This window comes from Apium graveolens, chromosome 4, assembly GCF_009905375.1.
Source record: "Apium graveolens cultivar Ventura chromosome 4, ASM990537v1, whole genome shotgun sequence".
In the NCBI taxonomy this organism is placed as follows: domain Eukaryota; kingdom Viridiplantae; phylum Streptophyta; class Magnoliopsida; order Apiales; family Apiaceae; genus Apium; species Apium graveolens.
In genome coordinates this window covers 18,008,064-18,032,117 of record NC_133650.1, presented here as the reverse complement: position 1 = coordinate 18,032,117, position 24,054 = coordinate 18,008,064, and the positions used below count along the sequence as shown (strand labels likewise).

The following is a 24,054-nucleotide window of genomic DNA, read 5'->3' as shown; positions in this document are numbered from 1 at the left end:
TATGTTAATATTTTTCTTATCAACATTTACACTATCAGACTTTGTATCAGAACTTACACTAGAAGTAACAATGCTAACTTTCTTTAAAGAAGGTTTTAATTGATAATAATCATAGTACAAACTATGATATTCCTTACAAGTATAAATGGAATGCCATAAACTACCACAATGAAAACAAGGATTTGTGGCCTATATCTAACACACTGACTCTTAACTCCTGACTTTGAAGGTAGGGAGTTTGTGTTCTGATTTTTCCTGCAAAAAGAAGCCAGATGGTTAGAATTTCCACAGTTATGACATGTTTTTCTAGGAGCATAAGGAACATACTTATAATTATTACTTTTATTCACACCTTCCTGTCCATTCCTATTTTTCCTAGGTGACTTTACCTTGTTTACATTCTTAACATCTTTCAGCTTATGTTTAAACTGCTTCTTTGTCATTAAGCCTATGTTTACTTCAGTTGGCTTATCCTATTTTGGTTTGTCAGAAGTTAATTTCTCTTTAACTTCTGATTTATCATTATCAGACTTTACAGCTACAAACTTAACATGATTTACCTTTGGCTTTTGTTTAACAACTATAGGCTCAATCTCTACAGTTCCATTATCATTCTTATCATCTCCATAACCTAAGCCTTCTTTCCAGTTTCCACTACTTAACAAATTCTGAGTTGTTCTGCCAGAGTTAGTCCAAGTCCTGATTATCTCTTTTTCCTTTTCTAACTCAGTTTTTAGAGATTCATTTATTTTAAGTATTTCATCCCTAACATAAAAGACATCATCTCTATCTTTCTGAGTTTGATGGAACATGACTAACTCTTTTTCTAAATAATCATTTCTCTTCTTATAAGCAAGATTTTCAGAAGTTAATCTTTCACATGTTAAAGTTTGATCTCTATAACTAATGAACATGGTTTTAAGATATCTTCTCAACTCATTAATATCATCAGTATGAAAGGCATAAGTAGTTTGAGGTATCTTTAACTCAGCAGCATCAGAACTGCTATCAGCATTTGCCATCAAGACATAGTTCATCTCACTTTCAGAATATGAAGTGTCTGTCCAGCTTTTCTTTTTTGTAACAAGAGTCTTGCCTTTGCCACTCTTCACTTTCTTGCAATCAGGAGATATGTGGCCTTTCTCACCACAGTTGTAGCATTTGACATTTGAGTAATCTCCTCTGTCAGACTTTCCTCCTTTGCCTTCAGATTTTCTGAAACTCTTCTTATCAGAACTTGCACCTTTCCTGGAAAACTTCTTTCCCTTTCTGAATTTCCTGTATGCAATCCTTGTGATTCCTTTCACCATAAGAGCACACGGCTTCATCATCTCTTCATCAGCATCCATCTCAGGTAAGCTTTCAGTTTCTGAGTCATCATCACTATCAGAACTTGATGACTCAGTATCAAACTTTGTGATGAGAGCTTTTCCCTTGCCTTTCCTTGAGGTAGCTGCTTTGGGGGATTCCTCCTCAGCCTTAAGAGCAACTGTCCTTGACTTTCTTTCTTTTCTCTTGTTTCTTTGTTCCATCTCAAGTTCATGAGTCTTGAGCATCCCATAAATTTCATCAAGAGTTGTCTCTTCAAGATTATAGTTGTCTCTTATAGTGGTGGCCTTCAAATCCCAACTTTCAGGAAGTGCTAACAGGAATTTAAGATTTGAATCCTCAAGATCATATTCCTTGTCAACTAGTGACAAATCATTCAAGAGTTTGACAAATCTGTCATATAAACCAATTAATGACTCATCAGGCTTTGAGTCAAAGTGTTCATACTCTTGAGTGAGTATAGTCTCCAAAGCATGCCATATCTCCTTTGCAGTCTTGCAGTTGATTACCCTGTTTGACATTGCATTATCAATAGCACTATGCAGCAAGTGTCGTACCTTAGCATCCTTAGCAATTGATAAGATATCTTCAGCAGTATAATCACTCTTCTCCTTTGATACAGACTTTGCTGGTTCACCTGCAACTACAACAGAGAGTTTGGTTGGCTTGTGTGGTCCTTCATTGATTCTATCAAGGTATTCCGGATCAGTAACTTCCAGAAACATAGACATCCTCACCTTCCATATGGAATATTCAGATGGTTTCAGTATGGGAACTCTAATAGTCTCATATCGACTATGGATTTGAGTCTTTGAAGGTTCTTCAGTTTTGGTGGGCTTAGTTGGAGTTTGTTCTTCTTCAGTCATGATTATTTTCGGATCTTAAACTGTTTGTGTGTTAACAGATCTGCTCTGATACCACTTGTTAGGTCACACACACTGTAGAAGGGGGTTGAATACAGTGTTTATCACAATCAAATCGAATTAAAGAACACAAGTAACAGAAAACAAGCTATATCAAACTCTGTTACAATATGGAACTGTCCTCTCTCAGTGATAAATAATAACTTCGATTATGATAACACATATAATGTAAACCCTATGTCTGTGTTTATATACTACACAGTTACAAGATAATCTCTAATTGATATGGAATATAATTCTGCTTCCTAAAATATATTAACCAGTTATCTTTTCTTCCAAGTATTCTATTCTTCATATAATTCCTTCTTCATGCATATCTCTTCTTGCGTTCGTCTTGATCTTCTTTCCTTTCAATCAGCCGTCTTCCTTATCTGAAAGTCTCCTTAAGTCCTGATATTATCTTCTGATAAATATCTCCTAATAACTTAAGTTCTGACAACTTAAGTTCTGATTTCAGTATAAGTGCTGATTTCCAGTTAAGTACTGATTTGTCCTGTTTAAGTAAGATCTGAAAACTAAACACAAATCATATTAGACATGACATTATCAAATATATTTAACACTTAGATTACCATACAACTTACTTAGGGTTGTCAATTTGACTTAGTCTTCTTATTGTACAGACATGTCTAGCACAACAAAAAGTATATATGCGAAGATCATCATTAAAAATATGCATAAGTAAGGTAATAAAGAGCACTTGTGAGTGTAATTTTTTTCTTAGGAAATGAATGAAAATTTTAAACTAGTTATCATCAAAATGCTATCTAAAACAAATTTAGTACGTGTGTGATATCCATACTATTATATTAAAGATGAAACAATTAAAGTTTGGTTGGTAGTCGGTCTGGTCACCATTACACTCTCATAAATAGATAAATATTTATAACATAATTATAATATGTTTAATGATTTTTGTTAAAATAAAATAATATATAAAATTCACCTGACCGGGCTAAACAAAATTATGCTATTGATCCAATTTTAAAAAAAATTAAATATAATTAGTTGGATATGAAGAATTGGGCTAAAGTAAAATAATAAATATTATTGATTTCGCTAAAAATATTATATTATTGGACCAGACTATAACAAAATAAAATTTGAAAAGAAATTCGTGGGGTCGATATAATGTTCACCAAATTAAAATAAAATAATACATATTATCCATTCGGTCTAAAACAAAATAATAATCACCAATGGCTAAAATAAAAATAAAAAGTATAATTAGCTGAATTTGGTTGATATAACGGGCCTCAAGCTAAAATAATTTTTTTCCATTGACACGTAAAATTTTACTATTGATTCAGGTTTTTTTTATCGTAGATAACCCGCAGCCGCTACCTTTGGGTGCGCACTGGGTAAACCCTACGGGCTCACGCAATAACCTACAAACCACGTGAACCAAGATAAATAGCATTTAAGCAACATGCTCTGACTTAGGAGGCATAATCATAAATTATCCTCCCGCGGAATTCGAATCTGTGACCAAGAGGATAATTATCTCCTCTTTAACCCTTGCAGGCTTGATTCAGGTTTAAACATATTAAACCAACATAAATCTGAATATAGTTAGTTGGATTTGGTCGGTTAACAGACTAATCACAATTCGTATTTTATTAATCTCGGCTAAAATTTACCCTTTAATTAAATATAATAATCATTCGTAAACACACCTATAAATGTCAATAAAAATAAAAATTTCAATCATTACATTATTTTTAAAAACTGTAGTAATACTAACTTATACACCTATGTGTATATTAATAACTATTATCGAATCATATTATTAAAATTTCAAATAAATAAGTTTCCTAACTTAAATTTTTATTTCAAATTATATTTAAAAAAATTATGTAATACTAAAAATAATCCGTATATCACACGGATTTGAGGTTAGTATACGTATAATTGTGTTGGTAATTATATATTTATAGGAAACTTGCCTAATTAATTGAGGGAGTATATATTTTATTGTTATAGATCTAGTTACTTCTTGTCTTGAAAAGATTAAAGATTCGATCTTTAATTAATTAAGTTTAGATCTATTTCATTATACGTAAAAAGTCGAACTTATAAATAAACCTACAGATATTTGCTCAATCCATTTGTTTCATTTACAAAAGCAAAGAGAAACAAAGAAAAGTCTCTCAACTCCGCACAAACAAATCTCTCTCTCTCTCTCTCGTGTCTACAACTACAAGTCTACAAACAACTCAATAATAACACACATATACATAAAAGGTGTTGCAGGCATGACGGCCGGGGGAGCAATAGGAAGATTACCAACATGGAAAGAGAGAGAAAACAACAAAAGAAGAGAGAGAAGAAGAAGAGCTATATCTGCAAAGATATATGCTGGTCTTAGAGCTCAAGGTAATTTCAAGCTTCCTAAACATTGTGATAATAATGAAGTCTTGAAAGCTCTTTGTAATGAAGCTGGTTGGATTGTCCAAGAAGATGGCACTACTTACAGAAAGGTACCATCTTTTTCTTCTTTCCGAATCTATGCATCTCTATGTTTGGATCTTGATGCCATTTGTTTTTTTTTTTTAATTTGGGGTTCTTGATTTGTGTTGATAGATCTATAAAAAGTGTATGTCTTGTGATGTTACAGTGGATTCACATGTGCTTGTCTTTGTTTCTTTTGATTAAAAAATGAGTTTTTGACTTTTGGGCATTTTCACTGTTTGATTCAAGATCTTGTTTAAATTTAGAAACTTGATGATGGTTTAGGATTCAACTTTAATTGCAATCTTGATCCTGTATGATTTGATGGTCTATTGCAAAACTATTGCTACTACATATTTAGCTGCAAAAGTGATAATAACTATTGTTGTGAACTAGTTGCTGCTAGTTTAGTTATAGTGGCAAAGTTTTCATATTGGCTATGCATTGTCTACATTGTATCTCCATTTTGCTAAGAATTCGGGGATTGATTATCTACATTGTCTGCATTTGCGATGTAATGCAGAATTGAAATTATACTAATCTGTTAAGTAGATGGTTTGCTGCTACTTTTGTTTCTAATTTGTGTTTTGATCTTTTTTGTCACAGGGATGCAAGCCACCCCCTGGTGAGATAATTGCAGGCACTCCGACAAATATGAGCGCATGTTCATCAATGCAACCGAGCCCAATGTCATCAGCATTCCCTAGTCCAGCACCTTCTTACCATGCCAGCCCTACATCTTCATCTTTCCCTAGCCCTACTCGTGAGTCGAATCCTTCATCCTACATTCTTCCTTTTCTTTGCAACTTAGCTGCTATTCCTTCTTCTCTCCCTCCTCTTCGAATATCCAACAGTGCCCCAGTAACACCGCCCCTTTCTTCCCCAACTTCAAGAGGTTCAAAGAGACCCGAATGGGAGCTGCCTACTAATAACTCAATGTTGTTTCGCCACCCGCTTTTTGCTGCCTCTGCCCCTGCTAGCCCTACTCGTCGTCATCACCACCACCATTTCACACCAGCCACGATTCCCGAGTGTGACGAGTCTGATGCCTCCACAGTGGATTCTGGAAGGTGGGTTAGTTTCCAGGCAGCACCGTCCCAGGCTGTGCCTACATCGCCCACATTTAATCTTGTCAAACCAGTTGCTCACCAGATTGGTGCAGTTGATACTCATGGGGGATTGGGCTGGGGAGCAGCAGCAAAGAGGGCGCGAGGGCCAGAATTTGAGTTTGAAAGTTGCACGGTAAGGGCTTGGGAGGGAGAGAGGATACATGAGGTTGGGGTAGATGATTTGGAGCTTACTCTTGGTAGCGGGAAGGCTCATTAAAGATTGCAACGAGATGTTTTGTTCAAGGAACATTGAAAGAGGTTCATATGCCTTATTAATGGTACATTTTATCTGCTATTGGCGGATGATACTTCACTGCTCCGCAGCATTGTCTGGTAGTTTCCTGTGAATTCTACCCACTGTCCAAGGACTTCATACCCCCTACTCGTGGATTCTCTGTCTCGTCTTCCAATTACAGACTTGAAGTTGTATTAATCTAAAGAACTCTAGTCAGTCAATGTGCTCAGGACATGAAAGACTACAGCAGAAAGGAAAACGGGAGGCCATCCCTCGGTAGACATTTTTACATTTATTCTTTATATCGAATTAGTGTATTGATCATAATATGTTATAGCTTGATTGTGAATAGGACGGTGTTTAATAGTTTGAGTGTTAGAGATTCTAGGATTTGCTGTGATAAATACTTGAATTCTATGCTTTCAGAATATGTTCTGTCAATCAAAGCATGCAATGTGGTATCGGTGTGTTCCATGTTCTTGTTCCTAATCTGTGTTGCTGAATATGATAAAAAAAAAATTCCTTTTACTTGAAAGTTCTGTTGCTTGTTAGTAAACGTTTGCTACTAAAACAAGATTAAAACTGATTATTAAACTCTGATATACAAGGAACACATGAAAGCGGAGATAGAAATGCTCTGCAGGGAAACACTGGAACAGTTGTCACATTCATATACACGATTGCATGTTCGTGTGTGTAATTACTATAATAGTGTGTAAACTTGATTGAATTAGTTGAATGTGACAAGTTGAGGAGGGGGTTTAAGAGTTATCCAAATGTCACGCTCTGGTATTATGCGCAAGTGGTGTGTTTGTTTGGTCAAAAAAAAAAAAACAAAAGAGCATCTCTATCCTCCCATTGGAACAAATGAGAAGTCCTTCGTTTTTGGGCCCTTGCTACCATGTGATTTTGGTTTTATATTAATGGGGGCATGTGCTTCTGGCCTTTCTCATGCTTCATGATGTTCTCATCTTACCTACTATTATTAATTCATCACCCCGCTTTCTTTATTTCTCATGCTTTGCCTTTGACCATTTATTCGCTAAACCCCTTCTAAATAAATTGATATTTAATATGAAAGAGTGCTTTTTCTAGAACTTCTTTTTTAAGATAATTTATTTTGAGAACTTTAGTAAAACTACACATTGCGTGAATTCCCATATCAAAATTGTATTATAACACAGTACATGCTGGTTATAATTAGGATTATTTACTTGTAACGAGGGAATATATACTGCAATGTCCATACATGCGTGTGCCTTCCAATAAAACTTGAACCTAATTCTATCACTACTGATAGAGTTGAGCATTATCGAGGTCAAATGATATTACGAGGAGGAAGCAAAAAAAGCGAAGATCACATCATTTTCGTATCAAGCAGAACGGAGACATGAAAATTCTATAAAGATAACAAGAACAGATCCAAAACCCACTCTTACTCGAGACATGAAGATGTATTGAACTACTTTGGTAGCTGTACTATTGCAAATACTAACTTCTGAATTTTACAATTCAACTTATGTATTGAGAATTTACAATTCAACTTATGTATTGAAGTTTTACAATTCATCCAATACAAAAAAAAAAGAAGAAAAGATTATTCAAGTTCATCAGCTTTCCTGTATACTTTCCCTTGGCAAGGAATTGGGGATCAGGCTCCAAGTCCGAGACTCGTGCATTCGGAAAAATGAATTTAGTCATTCAAAAACATGAGCAACAATTTATTTGAAGCAAAACATAATCAAGAGTATATCAACGTGAAGTGACTGCGTTTTGTAGGTTAAAAATATACGTGGTCTCTGTGACTTGACTTGGGCAGGGAATATGGGTGAACAGAAAATCGCAAAAACTGTGCGTACCGCACCAAATCATACCGCAAAATTTTTGCAGTTTTTAATTTTTGTGGTGCGATTACGGTTTGAATTTTTAATAAACCGCGCGGTGCGGTGCGGTTTGTGATTTTAAATATATATATATATATATATATACTTATATTCCTATCGGATAACATAAAGAACCATTTTATATTCTTAGTTAAACTGAATTTCACCGGATGGTAATAACATACTTATTGAGTTAGAATTATATGTTAAATTTATTAAAGAATTTAAATGGATCACGCGATCTTCTGACAAATTAAAAAGAGACTAAACAATCTCTTATTTGTATTTTTTCACCAGGAAAACCAAAATCCAAGTATTTATACTAGTAAACTAAGATGTTGCATTCTGATCGACTAAAACTATTTTCGGAAATTTGATTAAATTTAAGTTTTGTATTTATTTAATTTTTTTGAACTTGTAAAGTATAAATCGCAGTGAACCGCACCACACCGCACCGCATTTTCGTGGTGTGGTTTATGCAGTTTTCAAGGGTACGCGGTGCGGTTGCGGTTTAAAAATTTGAGCAAACCGCATGTGTGATTTAGTTTGCGGTTTGAGGAAGTGTGAACAGAAAGTACAGCTCTGAAAGATGAAGCAAAAACGTTTAGCTTACACATGCGTAAAAAAAACATTACCAAATTGGATCGCCAGGAAAATAGATCATCTACCATGTGATCACATTGGTGAAATTATATTTTAAGGCATTTGCAGTTTTGTATCAAACTAAAGTGAAATTTGACTTGCCAAACCGAAAGAATCGGCACATTTTTTCGAGAGAAAGTACAAATTATGCAAAATACATTAAACTATTTAAAAATAAAGACTTTTACAGCAACCAGTTTAGAAAATATTGAATTCCGTATCCTCATGCACCAATGGGTTCAGTGGCCTGCTTTAGCCACGTCATCTCAGATTCATTCAAAAACGGAGCAAGGATTTCCCTACATTGGGAATGATAGGTATTCAACCAATTTATCTCTTCAGGTACCAGGGCACCAACGTCTAGCAACTTTCTTTGGTACGGTGCCTAAACAAGAAAAATGATCGTATCAAACTCAGGAAAAGGTTAGTAACTTGTTTCTGATTAGCAACCTATCTAGATTCTAAATTTAGGAAACCAACTTCTAGATTAGTAAAACATGTATTTCTAAGATCATATAGGAAATCCTAACAAATATTTGATCAAATACCAGTATATTTTTCCCATGAGAATGAAGATTACTCACCCATGTTATGTGCTCCATTTTTAGGTAGCCCTTGTTACCAAAGTTAAACTCTGTATCAGCATCCTTGACTATAAGCACATTTTCCAATCTTATACCGAAGTTTCCATCCTCGTAATAACCAGGTTCTTAAATAAGAAAAAAAAATAATCACAAAAGGATTCTACCAGTCACCCTAAGGATGGGAGACAAATTTAGCAAAGAAAAGGGAATGGGAAACAGGAAAAGTAGGAAGACAGGACAATTTTTTTTTACTTCAAAAACTTGTATTTTAAAGTATATATCTTTGTCCACTACCACAGTTGTATAACTTTAATTTGAGGCCAACTGATCTTCTACAGTTGTAGTTCACAATATATAGCTAATAAGATTTAATGGGCTTTGCTACATTCTTGATGGCTTCAGCATGAAACATAGCAGATGGCCTTTTTCCCCACTGTCCTTGTTTTCAGTCGCCTTTCTCAATCAAACACAAGGAAGGTATAACCTTCCACAGTCAAATACTACATTCACAGCGGTCATCAACCATTCAAGATTATTTAGCTAAAATCTAGCCCATATGCATCTTGGCTGTGGTCCATCCTTAAGTATACATCAACTAAGAGCATCTCCGAGAGGCTCTTTAATCAAAAAAAATAAAGCGCATTACATAAATTGAAGCTCAAGAGACTCTTAGAGGCTCTTTAAAACTTTAAGAGCCTCTTCTCTCTCATTTTATTAATAACAATTTCTAGCTAAATAAAATATAACATTTTATTATCTTGGCTGGCACTTAACTTATATTTTATTAATAAAATATTCATGTCCGACAATTCTTGCACAACATTTTGTCATGGTGGAGTTGGGTTTTAATAGATTATAAGGACATGAATATTTTTTGGCTGTGCAAAAATTGTCGGACATATAATAACAATTTTTTTATCTGTCAAGGAACATCTAAAGATACGACTCTTTCTCCTCTGTATGATTTCACATAAGTTACAGTACTACAACAAAAACTGATATTTTAAACTTCCTAATTAATATATTGAGATTTATTTTCAAACTTTTATTGTAATGACGTGCTTACAGAGATGGTCCCTCTTCAGAAGTCCTTTTCCTATACCAGACAACAGTTAACTGATGGTCCAATAAATAGTATATGTTTACAATTTCATCTCATATGAGTGCTTGGCAGCAATAACGGTCAATGATAGGAAATATTATTCTTACCATCGGTGACTGTCATTGAAGCCTGTAAAGGCACATTGCGAGGTGGCGGTCTGTAACTAATGCCATGGGGTCCTGTGTACATGAAAAAGAAAGATAAACATAACACCCACAGTCAAAACTGAATTTAATAGGGCCAGTTGTAACTTGCCTTCATGGACATTCAGGAAAATTCCAACTCCATGACCAGTTCCATGTCTATAGTCGAGACCGACTTTCCATAGTGGGAGTCGAGCAAGAATGTCAAGGGTAGGACCTGTATAAGGTATTAAACCAGTGAACACAGATGTCTTTACAAATAATCTGTTAAGACAGAATTTTTTTTTATGCAAGATCATATTATCTAAATGAACAAATTAAGCAAACGAATGCAAACAATCATCTACACCATGCAGTGGTTAGTAATTCACTGGTAAACAAATAGACTGCATCGTCAAATAATATATTGAGAGTAAAGCACGACAAATGTAGACTTTTAGTACCCATAGTTCCACAAGGAAACCGAGCATTCCCCAGAGCAACATGACCCTTGAACACCTACATATTTCAAACAAAATTTTTAACGTGAAACAGAAATTTAAGAGGGGGTCGAGAAATATACATAAACGTAAATACCTGCTCTTATAAATTAAGTAAACACATAACGACTAGTAGGTTAGCAAACAATAGGTTGGAAACACAAACAATTGTCCAAATTTCAGACATAAAGAGCTCATGAACCTATTTTGCAACATATTACTAGTGCCACATTAGATGAGGAAAGATAAGGTGAAATCATTTCCTTTTTCTGTTTGAAACAGACCCATTTTACTTATTAAAACAAAATGTTGGATATAAGCATCACACACATGCAAGTAATTAAAATGTGAATTAAACTATCCAATTAAGATGAGGAATGAAGATACTCTGACTTAAAAATAGCAGGCATAGTTTTCTATAGGAAACTGTTTGTCTGCAACTTATTGTTAGAAAGAGGGAAGGACTTGATCACAGAATATATGGGAAAGGGTTTTCTAACTTTTGGAGTTTGGTGACTTAAAATGAATCAACACAAGAGCGGGATCAACATTTACCTTGACCTCTGGTTTTAAGTAAACATAAAAGTACAAATTTAATCAAGCACCACGTACCGCAGTGTAACAGGCTTTCTCATGTGCTGACGGTTTTCCAAAATGAACAGTCCTGGTAATGTCGGTAGTTCCATCGAGATACTACCCAATTTTGAAAGATATTATATAATTTAATAGATTAAACATATGGGCAAGAAAATATATTGTATAGCAGTGTTCAGATATTCAATAGTTACTAAGACCAATAATACACAAGAACGGTGCAAACCTGCGCTCCAGAGTCGCACAGATACATTTTATTTGGATCAAGCTCAGCACACGTTTTAGCATCTGGTGTATAGTGGATAATAGCCCCATTTGCACCCACCGATGAAATAGTAGGAAAACTTAGGCCTTTAAAATACTGCAGTAACAATATGTACACAAAAAATTAAGAAAAAAAACTTAAACCGCATAACAGTGTACAATTTACCAAAGCTTTGAGTAAGTGTTAGATTGAGCTACTGTACAAGAAGATTAAAAACATCTTGTATGACATTGTATCATAGTCTCACTTGCTTTAAGCCTTGTTTTGTTAGATGAAATTCGACAAGGGGCCACCACTTCGGTAATATCACTTATTAATTGTTATTTTAATGTTATTTAAAAATTGGGACTTTCTCTTGCACATCTCTGATCTCCCTAAACTGAAAAGGCAACAATTGTTAAATATCACAAAATTGTTCATTATCCCTGTATCCCCGCAGAAATAACTTCTAAGAGAATATATCTACCCAGGTCCTTGCCATATCCATACCAAACAATAAAAAAACAGTTCGAACTAATACATGCTCCGTAACCGTATGGACAAAAATCAAAATTAAGCACCGTACTTCATAGTGAACAAAATTTAAAGGCTAAGTCGAAGTGCCAATTTCTATTTATACCATGATATTCAAAATACAAAAGACAGTTTTTTATTAGTCAAAACTACATACATACATTAATTTTCAATAATATAATTAACTAAAACTCCAAGGGAAAGAGACCTAACTTTATGTCACATCAAAGATACAGATTTCCAAAGGAAAAATAACACCAAAAACCATTGTTAATATATTTAATTTCGTATTAGTATTAAATATAAAAATTTCATTGTATTAAAGTACTCATAACTACGAATCCAACAAAATCACTCATGACTATGTTTGATATTATAGATTAGAAGTAAGTTAGTAGTCAATCGCTTACCATGAACATTTCAAAAAGTCAAAACGGGAACATCATTTTGGGACGGAGGGAGTACTAGAACTCCCATACCTATTGAATACATGCTCTAATTATTGGCTTTGGCTTTAAATGAAAATTAGAATTCCCATATTATTCACAATTACCTCTTTTGAAGCACGGAACTCCTCTAGCTTGTCACTTGCTGAGACTTCTGTCAGCTTCATGTTATCCCTGCATTATTTTTCATTCACAAGATATATCAATAATTTATATGATATAATGACATGCATATCCAACGTAGCATGAAGCTAAAATTCCAAAACAAATGTATTTTAAATTACTCAAGTAATCTTTATAGTTAGCACTTGGCAGATTTTAAAAATGGCTCTTAATGTGTTATTTTCTTTAATTAGGCCAGCTATGCTGGGGATCATAAAATGAAAAACCGGGAGAAAAAAAATTGAAAATCACAGTTCTTATGAAGAATCACTAACTCACATGAACTCACATGAATAGTGAAACTGTTAAATTACGAGTTTATTTTATATCAAGTTAATCAAGAAAACTTTGGGAAACGGGAATGGGTCCAACCTCATTAATATTTATAGTAATCAAGTTTTCGACGGGAATGGGTCCAACTTCATTACTAGTAATCAAGTTCGGATCCATACAGCAAGGTCAAAGTTTGAATACTAATTGTTCATCGAAGAATGCCCTGATCATTGTTAATAGTGCCATACTTACAATGAAAGTCAACATAAGCTCAGTACAAACTTACTTCAAGGATTTATTATTTGTACTCTCGGCTTCTTTGAAGTAACCAGATGCCCCGTAATTATCCTGCATCTGAAATTAGCAGAGAGGAAAGAAACATCAAGTTAGCCGATAGAAATACTGGCTCATGAAAAAGATACCTTCTTCATTCTTTTCCTCCCTTGTGTGTGTGTGCAGGTAAATTTCAGGGCAAAGAACTAACATCAGGAAAGTGTTTAAATAGTCTGGATATATGATTAGTACAATCTTTTGAAGCATATATCATGCCAATCACATGAAACCAAGATTAGAAAATGATCAAATGAAATATTATAATGTCAGGAATAGCATAGACTACTAGTAATAAGCACCAGTTAGTAGTGTATTAGATTGGTGTCTTAGTAGTATTATAGGACAGTAAGGGCATTGGTGTCTTTTCAGAGTTAGTTACAAGACTTAGGCTATAAATACCACATCAGTTGTAACATTTTAGATTAGGAATTATGAATGAATATATGAAAATGGCTTTGACCACCAATCTCTCTCTCTCTCTCTCTAGGGTTTCTTCTTCCCTATTCTGATTTCTCTCTCTGATCTGTTTCTTTCTCTCCGATCTCTCTTTTCTGTCTCTAATCTCACCCTATCTACCTCTATTTCTCTTCTCTATCTATTATTTGTTGCTTATAGAAACAGAAAATACCAAAAATAGTCTCAAATCAGGTCTGGAATTAATCAGTTTCTGAAATATAATTATATCTTAATCAGGCTATTGATTACATCTTTGTAAATAGGAATTAGAAATACAGGGCCTGTTTGGGTGATGCCAAATAAGTGGCTTATTGACTAATAAGCCCGTAAGTACTTATCGACGAGTGTTTGTCGACCCAACTTATAAGTTGAATTTACAACTTATAAGCTGAAAAGTTGAATGTTAGTAATGACGTACTTTTTCTTAACTTATTTTGATTTTTCGTTTTTTTTAAAATTTTAGTTTTGAAATATATGTTTGTAAATGTTATTTAAATTTAAAATTCACGAATTAAGATATTTGTATTTTAAAAATATTTATTTTACTTCATTTAAGTAAACAAAATTCTGACATATAAGTTAATTATATAAACACTTATATAACTTATAAGTGTTTCATCTACTTATCACTTATAAGTTACTTGTGTATTTTAAGTTATAAGTTACTTATTTTAAGATTTCCCAAACGAGCACACAGTAAGCTAATGGATTTCTGTTAAAATGTAGGCATGACATCACAGTCATGATGTCATCAATAGGGTTTACTGTTAACTACTTAGGGACCAAGTTTTGTTCCTCTAAGAGAGGCAGCAGCCTCCTCTTTTGTAATACAACTAATATATGAGAAATATATACGCACTGCAGTTCACATATTCTCTCTGAACCTTACTCTTTCTCTGCCCATATTATTAATCCATATCTATATTTATTTACCTATTAAGAATTTCATTAATATTCTTCACTATAAATGACAATATAAAAACACAAAATTTATAACTTAGTCTGGCTATCCAATTGCATTACTGTATATAGGACACAATCATATAGAATTTTATGACGTAGATGTAATATTTAGATATTGGATATCTTCAAGATGGTCGAATCACGAATGTGAATAATATCATAAAGCACAAACTTTATCTAGAGAATTTTCCTTCCCTAACAAAGTGAGACGCAGATGGGAAATTTCATGGTTACAATAGGTGACAGATATAATGGCGTATGTAGTCTAAAAGAGCTGAAATGGAAAATTCGTTAAAAACCTATTGGCAAGGCTCCTTTCTTCTTCCCCCATAAAAAAGGTTATGGGTTCAAATCCTCACCACTCCGAGGATACTTGCATCTAATGCATTAAAAAGTGTCACACACACCATCAAAGAGTATATCGAAAGTAAGATGACTACATAAACGTGGGAGGTAACATCAAGTTTAAACAATGTAAAAAGATTCAAATAGGCACAAACATGATAGAACTTAAGCACTGTTATATGATTTTTTATTAAACATTTAACACGTCGCAAAGTTAACTACCTGCTTATCCAGCCATACAAGATATTGTACAACAGCTGCACCATCCCGAATGTGCGCCTTTTTTAACCCATCCATCTCAACTGAATTCTACAAATTTAACAAAGTTCTGTCCTCAGCAGAAAGATATGTATATAGCTTAAATAAGCACATAATGAGTGTGTGTGTCTCAATTTCAGCTTTTCCCCTTCGTTTTTAATTTGATTTTTCCCGTCAAACCGTAAGTTTTTTTTTAAAATCCGATTTCACTGTATTTTTCTACATCTCTCAACGATCGATTTGCATACCATATGTGTTATATTTCAAATTAGTTTTAAAAAAAAAATATTTGGCTTCTAGTTTCTATTTGAAATTGGTTTCTATTGGAGTAGCCCCCTATATATCTTGAGTCACTTATTTGTGTTGTACTAGTCCTGACGCTATGTTCCCGAATCTAGGATGGAAAAAGAAAAAAAAAATGACTCATTTTACTTTCTCTCCTAATCTTCCCAAAAGTGAGAAGAAAATCTTAGAGACAAAAATAAAGGAAACTTCTTCGCAAATCCACATCTTTCTGTTCCTTTCTTTCCTAAAAATTATTCAGGAACAAAATGAAGAAATCAATTCTTTCTATTTCTTTTCACTCCGAAGACGTTTCTGGAACACAGTGTATTTAAAATGAATAGGAAAAGGCATGCTGTGTGCACTACCTTAAGAGCTTTAGGAAGAGCCAATGGCGAGGGCTGTAGCAGAACTTGGTCAGAATTTAGTTTTGAATACAAAGCAAAGCAACAGCGGGGGTCAACCCATATTAGGTTGTGTCCATCTTCTGCTTCATTTTTCTTAGCTAAAGTGGAAGTGAGCTGATTAGATGCAAGATGGATCACATCTGAACTCACATTGTCATATTCCCGTACTTCAATTTCATTTTCTTTCATATGAGAGTTCACCTGTAATAAAAGAAATAACAGTTCCCTACAATGTCAACAAGTCAAATCAACTAAAGAATTGATGGTACAAACTATGTACATTAGAAGAGTCTAGAAATTGTATGACCTCAGAAGACAGCTTTCTTTTATCTACATAAAAAAAGGCAGAGACAGGCGTTACGATGGCAAATGCATGAACAACCGGACAATAAGGGACATCACTTCCACGTATGTTATACAACCAAGCAACCTGCATAGATAGTTAACAAATATTCACCAAAAAATTTAGCACCTCATATCATTAACTTAAAGAAGTCCACAAAAGCAAAGGCATAGCAAACCCCATCCTCCCCACCACCACCAGAAAAGGATTATAAAATCTTTAAGGTAAGGTAAAATATAATGTAAATTTGGTCAATATCCTTTGATACGAGTACACTTGCCTCATCTAGTGTTGTAATAACTATACCACGAGCTTTCTCCTGTTTCAAATGTTCCCTCAGATCCTTTAACTTGTCTGCAACTGAACGTCCAGAAAATTGTAATTGATGTACAATTACATGATTAACTTCAGCTGGAGGCCGGCTTTTCCAGACCTCATCTACCAAGTTGGTGGACGTCTGCACCAGTTTCTGTTGTTTTTTTGAGAAAGCACGCTCCCATTTTTGCGCAGTATCCACTGATAAACACCAAGTATCAGTACCTACAGTTGCACCAACTGCAAGATTCTGGTATAGCACATCAAAACACTTCGTTAACTCCATTATATAGTTAAAATACTTGTTATATGAGAAAATATATAAAGACACGATGAAGATCAATATAAACAAAATCCTAAAAGCAAAAGTATAAAAAATCAACACAAACATTCATTGTATTACAGTAAAAAAAATTGCTTCACTTACACAGAAGAAAATCCAAGTGGAGTCCTTAGAAAATTCATAAACAAACTCCTGATTATTCTTCAACACTTCAAATTTTATTATTAACTATTATCTTCATACAATCTAGTTATATATGTAAATTAACTAGCGACAGCAAGAACGCTAAGAACTATATTATTCATACAATAAACATAGTATTCAAATTGATTACAGGAATGACTCGGCTCCAACTAAATCACTTTACTACAACATATAACAAAGTATTTTCTAGAATTATGAAAACAATTTCCAATATAGAAGTTTTATTGGACCTTGACAGGGCAAAATATGATTATAACTCGAACCATCCAAACATAAGTTGTATCTCAATTCTCAAACAACAAGCTAGCTATGTTACTCAGGCTCGGGCATGGATGTCGGGTACAAGTGTTCAATCCAAGTGTCCGAATTTCAGATATGGACATGGAATTGGACATGTAAGCAGCAGTACATGGACTTGGCAAGCCACTTTAACAAGTAAAATTTTAATACTGTTAACTGTTAGTACTTCAGTATACTACCATTAGAAACAGATAGACCTAATTCTATATGAATAACTATCAAAATAAATTAGAAGGATAAATCAAAAACAAATTGTCTAGAGCCTTAGATTACAATAGGGACTCTACTACAAGAAACTAAGAAAGAGAAGTGTCTCATTCAACCTAAAGGGATCCAGCTCAGATGCCACACCATGTGGTGTATGATAGCAATATTGAAGCAGTACTAATCTTCCCAATAAAGACATTGATTTATAAATAAATAGCTTTGAGAAGTAGCACCCTCGGTGCTCTTTCATAAAAAAAATTCCCTTAATTCAATGGCAAACATTACCCGTTATTTTTTATTTTTTTTTAAATGACATTAACCATTCTATGTGATACTATAGTTGATTGTGAACAATGGACTCACATCTGCCATCCAGACATCTATGTTTGGGTCTTCCATCAGACGCATGAGCTTCCATCCATCCCTCAATTGTTGTTCTGCTTGCAAGAAGTACCGCCCATCAGTCCACATCAGTGCTTCACTCTTTGTTATAAGTGCCACACCTGAAATAAATTTTCAGCAGATATTGAGGACTTTTGGTCTATAACAGCAATGCAATACATCTTAACAAGGAGACCGCCAATATTTTTATTCTTCCAGTATAAAGCATAATTTCTTTTGTAGCATCAGTAACAATTAAAATCAACTGTACTAGATACTAACTAGGCAAAAAAAAAGACAGTACTGGATACTAATGATAGAGCACTACTGGAAGCATTTTCCAAAGTATGTTAAGTGATTATAACAGTTGGCCTCTTATAATATTGTTATCTGTTTTCATATACGAATGTCACTCCATCCGTATAATATTAAAATAATATATAATAATCTTTGCGACTGAAAGTATTCTATAGAGAGCTTTTCAAATAATTATAAGAGTAATGCTACCTGTACCAAAAAAATCCCAAAATAACTCCCAAAATGATACATGGCACATTTTTATTAGTGGGATTCACATCAACATACACGGGTATATTAAATTTATGAGAAAACAACCAATAGATAAGTGACGACCCATGTTTTGGGAAAATTTTGAATTTTTTTGAGAGCTCTAGAATTACTCTATTTATAATAATCTTTGTTACTGTATTAACAGTCCACAAGCTTAGAAACTATTTTTTGACCCTTACAAGATCGTGTTTTGCAGAAAATTAGGTATAGAAATTAGGAAAATAAGATACTTGAAAAATAATCACCAGTATTTGGAAATGTAAATATTTTTCTCACTTTTCTATGACTTGAACAAGATTCTTCTAGTAAAATTTATTGCAAACAGAACCTTAAAAGCATAGTTATCAAGGCACAAAAACGATAGAGAACCGCCTGGATGTCTAGGCATTAAGGCGTTTGCCCGGGCGTCCATTAAACGAATTAGTCATTCTACTACACATGGATATTTATATTAGATTTTATGTACATATGTTTTGATTGGTTTCCAATCAAATTTGTATGTGACGATTATTCTGCTTGATAAAAGTAAAGGTAAAATACAATGTAAATAAGTACTAAGAAAGTAAAAACAAATGACTTTGTATCCTCGAAGATTAAAAATCTGAAATTTTTAAGTTAAATAACATAGCACGGTAATGTAGGCCTTGTTATCTCCTCTTCATACATAGTTTGGAGTAATAAAGAACAACTCTGATCCATTTAAGCTTGAAATGCCGATGTATATTAATAAAAAGTATTTTCATCTTAAAATGGAGTTTAAAGCATAACGATCATTCACTTAATCTAAATAAAATCAGGTGATGATACAAAACATAAATAGATAGAAAATAAACTAACCAGCACTTCCGGTAAAACCAGAAACAAATGCACGCCTCTGGTCTCTTTCGGAAACGTATTCACTCTGAAACAATACAAAATCAATCAATTCACACAAAATCAAATTCAGTACGATTCTCAATGCTTATAAATTCAATCAGCTTGTCAACAATCACCAGATAATTGACTAAATAACATACACACAAATATCTATATGATTATATATACAATCAGATGATACACATATACAGAGAGAGAGGGGGAGAGAGAGAGGAGACCTGATGATAATCTTCAGAAGGAACAACAAGAGCATCGAGAGGAGGAGAGTGAGAAGACATTAAAGACCTGAGATCAGCTAGAATGTCCGCCATGGTGAGAGGAGTGATGACTGATTAAGCTGATGATCTCTATCTATGTGTGCTGTGTGTTTGGAGATTTATGAGAATGAGATTATGTCAAATTGTGTTAGCAAAGCAATTGTAGTTGATTTGATTTCTTTTTTAATTATATCCCCCGTGTTTCCCGAAAATGACCACCTCTTCATTAGTTTTGTCGCTCAACGCCAATACTTATGTGGATTTATTATATTATACTAAATTAATATTTTAAATTTTTATTTATCAAGTTATATTTTATTTTTAAATTATTTATATAAATATATTATGATTATAAATTTATAATAAAATAACATGCGGGCGTAATTTAGTAGAATAAATAGACTATTTCTAGTAATTTAACAATTTAGTAGTTTACCAGATATGTAACACCATTATTTAATATATGATAAGTTGTATTCGTAATTTAGTTCGATAAGTATACTATATTTAGTAGTAGTTTAATAATTTAGTATTTTATTAGATATATAACACTATTTATCTATTTTTATAATAATCAAAATTAGGGAATTATCGTTTAACCAAACCGTTGAACCAAATTATCTCTATTCCGACTATTATAATATATAGTATAGATTTATTCAAAAAAGATAAATTACCAAAATTACCGATTCTTTTATAATTTTTCAGGCAATTTTAGTTATCTCTGAATATATTTACAAAATTACGGTGTAACTAAAAATCATGGAGGCAGTTGTAACAATTCTTTCAGTTGCATTCGAGGGTTGTTAATGATTAATTCAAGTTTTATTTAGTTGCATAAATTTTTAGTTGTTATCGAAATGCAGAAAAACTGTATTTTTGTAAAAAAAATTGAAAAATCATAATTTGCATATAAAAATTAGAAAATCGTATTTTATAATAATTTTGTTTGTACGAATTTTAATGTTTTTTAACTGCAATTTTCAATCATAGCAAATATTCTATTTAATTACATAGTTTTATTTTAATAGTGATATTATTATCTCCATAAAGAGATTGAATATACATTTTGATCATAAATTTAATGATCTAAAGAAAGTTATTTAAAAATTTACAGAAGTAATTGTTTTGTGTATTCACATTTGTATAATTATATTTTAGAATAAACAAATAAACAAATTGATCGATGTAGTGTATAGGATATGATGATTAAATAAGAACCTTATTAAAACTAGGAATATAGCCAGTAACACGGAAATCTCTACAAATATATTAAATTAACTTTTTTTTAATTAGTTTTAAGCTTCCACATTATAGAATTATAATATTAGCTAAAATAATTTTAACAAATTATTTATGTGTAAAAATAATATTTAGAGTTAACATTTAATTTAAAAAAAAAAATTAACCTGTAGAAATGAAAAATTAGGTTAAAATATAGTAAGGGTGTGTTGGACATACAAAAAGTTATTTTTCAGGTTGTGCGTGAAGTAAATGTAAATTTTACGGTATTGCTCATGTTTCACAACGAAAGTGTTAGTATCGTTTTTTAATATAATATTTTTATATAAATTTATTTTTATAATAACATGTATTATAATTAAAAAAGATAATATTAAGTTTGTATAAGCTAAAATTGAGGTTGTTTAAATAAAATGGAGATGTTTTATATTTGTTGATAAAATTTAGCATATTATTTTGAGAGAATATATTTTATTTAGAATAAGTATCAAGAATACGATTATCATAGTTATTTATTTTTTCTTGATTGTTAAGTAATAACAAAATTAAAAAAATATAATTAATATTTATCACAAGAAATTGAAAGCACCTTACGGGTAACTAATTGAAAAATGCTTATTTGGGGTAAAACCTAGATTTATTATTTCTTATTGGTTTATTATTTCTCTAGCCCGGTATTTTAATTTCTCCAACCAGTGTGCATATTTCAAATTTTTGTTTAATTTCCAAATTTCTAAATATTCAAGTTTCACCTAAAATTAAAAAAATCTAATATTTTACTTTTAATAATTTGTATTTTAATATATTTCTTTTTAAATTTTATTTTTTATAATTTTATAATCATGTATTAAAAACAAATTTAATTAAAATTTAATTTTTTACTTATAAGCTATGATTGACAAAAGACATATTAATTTATAAATAAATTATACATAAATTATCCAAACAGTTAAATAACTTATAAATATTCATATTACAAAAAATTTCAACTTCCTGTGATAAGTTACATTTTCAAACAAATCTCAAAGAGACCCTAAATCTTAAAATTCAATTAAATATTAATTGATCATGCACATTAATTTGAAAAATATGTTAATATTTTTTACACCATTAAAAATATAAACATGTTACAATTTTACATTGACACCATATATAAATATTAGTAGGTTAAATATCTTTTTTCTTAAATCATTGTGTTATCTTTGATTTTTTTTTAATATAATTTAAGTTCTTACTATTACTCTCATTCTCGGTTATTTATTTGTAATAACATGATCCAACATCGACTAAAGATTAAAATTATCTTTTTATAATTTTAAAAAGTTGAAACATAAATTTAAAAATTGAGCGGAAAAAAAATTGAGCAAATACACAATTGCCGATACAAATAAGAAACACGAAATGAAATTGATTTATTCATATGTGAATAAAAAATTAATTTTCATTAATTGATTTTTATTTCATTTTCAGTTTGCAAGTTAAAATTAAAGAAAGCAAAAAGCAAAAAAGGGTATGTAAAAAGTCTTCCCAGTGATCGCACACCTTTTTTGTTAAGTAAGAAATAATGTTAATGATTTTTTTAAATAAGAAATAATGTTAATGATAAACAGGGTTGTGACCTTTTTCTTATAAGCAAGAAATACTACTAATGATAAGGCTGAGCACACAACTGAGACATTAGAACATTAGACAATAGTTTCAACCCAACTTAAAGAGGAAAAAAGGTTTTCACAACTTAAGTATTTATATTTGGCCAATCCAGCCCTTCTCCAGTTGTATTCTGAAACATGGCCTTCTGACAGTTGAAATAATATAGATAAGCTACTCATTCAGGGAAGTAACATAAAACCTATATTCCAGCACTTATATTTGTGCAAAGGAGAGAAATTCAATTTCCAGGATCAGAGCCATTTGCAGTGTGAGCCACCGCATTCAGGTAGTACCCGCTGGAAAGAACTTCCATCTGAAATATATTTGAAACAGTAAGAATATTTTTTTGTGCGTGTGCAATATTTTGTGGTTAGCAATCAAGAAGAAATACGACGTCACTCATATTAATTGGCAAATTTATAGAATTTGAGCTCTGATGTGTTCATCCCTATTAGGAGATCAAATACTTGGTAATTGGTAGTGAGAATATGGTTGCCAAGTAGTTGATACTGCAGTGAGAATTAAACCCCTGGGATGTCCAGGCCTGTTATTTTCATTGTAGTATTATGATCAAAGAAAACTATATTAGGGAAAGAAACTCGTTTCAAAAATCACAAAAATGGAGAAAACATTCAGTTCAAAACTTAATGGCAATAAGTAGAGCTTGTCTCAAATGTCACCATGTGAGTATTTATATTCGTGTAATTTATGAACACCAAAAAAGGAACAAAGAAACAAATTATTAATACAAACCTCCAAGATCAGATATATTCCGAACCATAAGGCTAGCGAGCCTCTTACATTGTCTTTTAAGAAAACTATCCAGGATTATGCTCCAAACACCAAGCCAGAATTTACAAACTAATTGAAGAATTGATGCACCCGTTTATCCTCCACCTTCACATGCTTGACCCATGTCACCTATATAACATTTTAATCTAGGCTAATTAGTAGTAATAATTATTTGTATGTGTTTATAACCTTAAAAAACCGCAGTAACATAAATCAACGATCTATAGAAATAAAGAATGAGAATATTGTTGGGGTCACCCTTGAGTGTCCATTTGACATATCTTGAATGATGCATCCAGAAAGTTTTCTCTTGTATATCGGGAATGAGGGTAGATAGTTATAATCTTTGAGCTATCAAGGGAAAAATCAACTAAAACCCAAGTTCCCTCACATCTTGGTGGCAGTAGCGTAGGAGATGAGCTTCTCTTTTGGGCAGCAGAGGTGACACTACTTGCAT

General features: G+C 32.4%; 2 protein-coding genes across 2 annotated transcripts; one reads left to right on the top strand and one right to left on the bottom strand.

Moving 5' to 3' along the window:
- The first annotated feature begins 4,359 nt into the window (after window positions 1-4,359).
- Window positions 4,360-6,582, top strand: LOC141717856 (BES1/BZR1 homolog protein 2-like). Its single transcript, XM_074520071.1, has 2 exons — window positions 4,360-4,732; window positions 5,310-6,582. The coding sequence occupies exons 1-2, from the start codon at window positions 4,508-4,510 to the stop codon at window positions 6,027-6,029; spliced, it is 945 nt and encodes a 314-aa protein (XP_074376172.1). The 5' UTR covers window positions 4,360-4,507; the 3' UTR covers window positions 6,030-6,582.
- A 2,004-nt stretch (window positions 6,583-8,586) lies between these two features.
- Window positions 8,587-20,109, bottom strand: LOC141717855 (aminopeptidase P1). Its single transcript, XM_074520070.1, has 16 exons — window positions 19,875-20,109; window positions 19,618-19,681; window positions 18,193-18,332; window positions 16,801-17,085; window positions 16,485-16,607; window positions 16,139-16,378; window positions 15,453-15,539; window positions 13,420-13,487; window positions 12,806-12,872; window positions 11,701-11,835; window positions 11,493-11,573; window positions 10,845-10,899; window positions 10,514-10,618; window positions 10,366-10,437; window positions 9,157-9,281; window positions 8,587-8,957 (listed from the first exon to the last, which is right to left on the bottom strand). The coding sequence occupies exons 1-16, from the start codon at window positions 19,965-19,967 to the stop codon at window positions 8,796-8,798; spliced, it is 1,902 nt and encodes a 633-aa protein (XP_074376171.1). The 5' UTR covers window positions 19,968-20,109; the 3' UTR covers window positions 8,587-8,795.
- Between the last annotated feature and the right edge of the window lie 3,945 nt (window positions 20,110-24,054).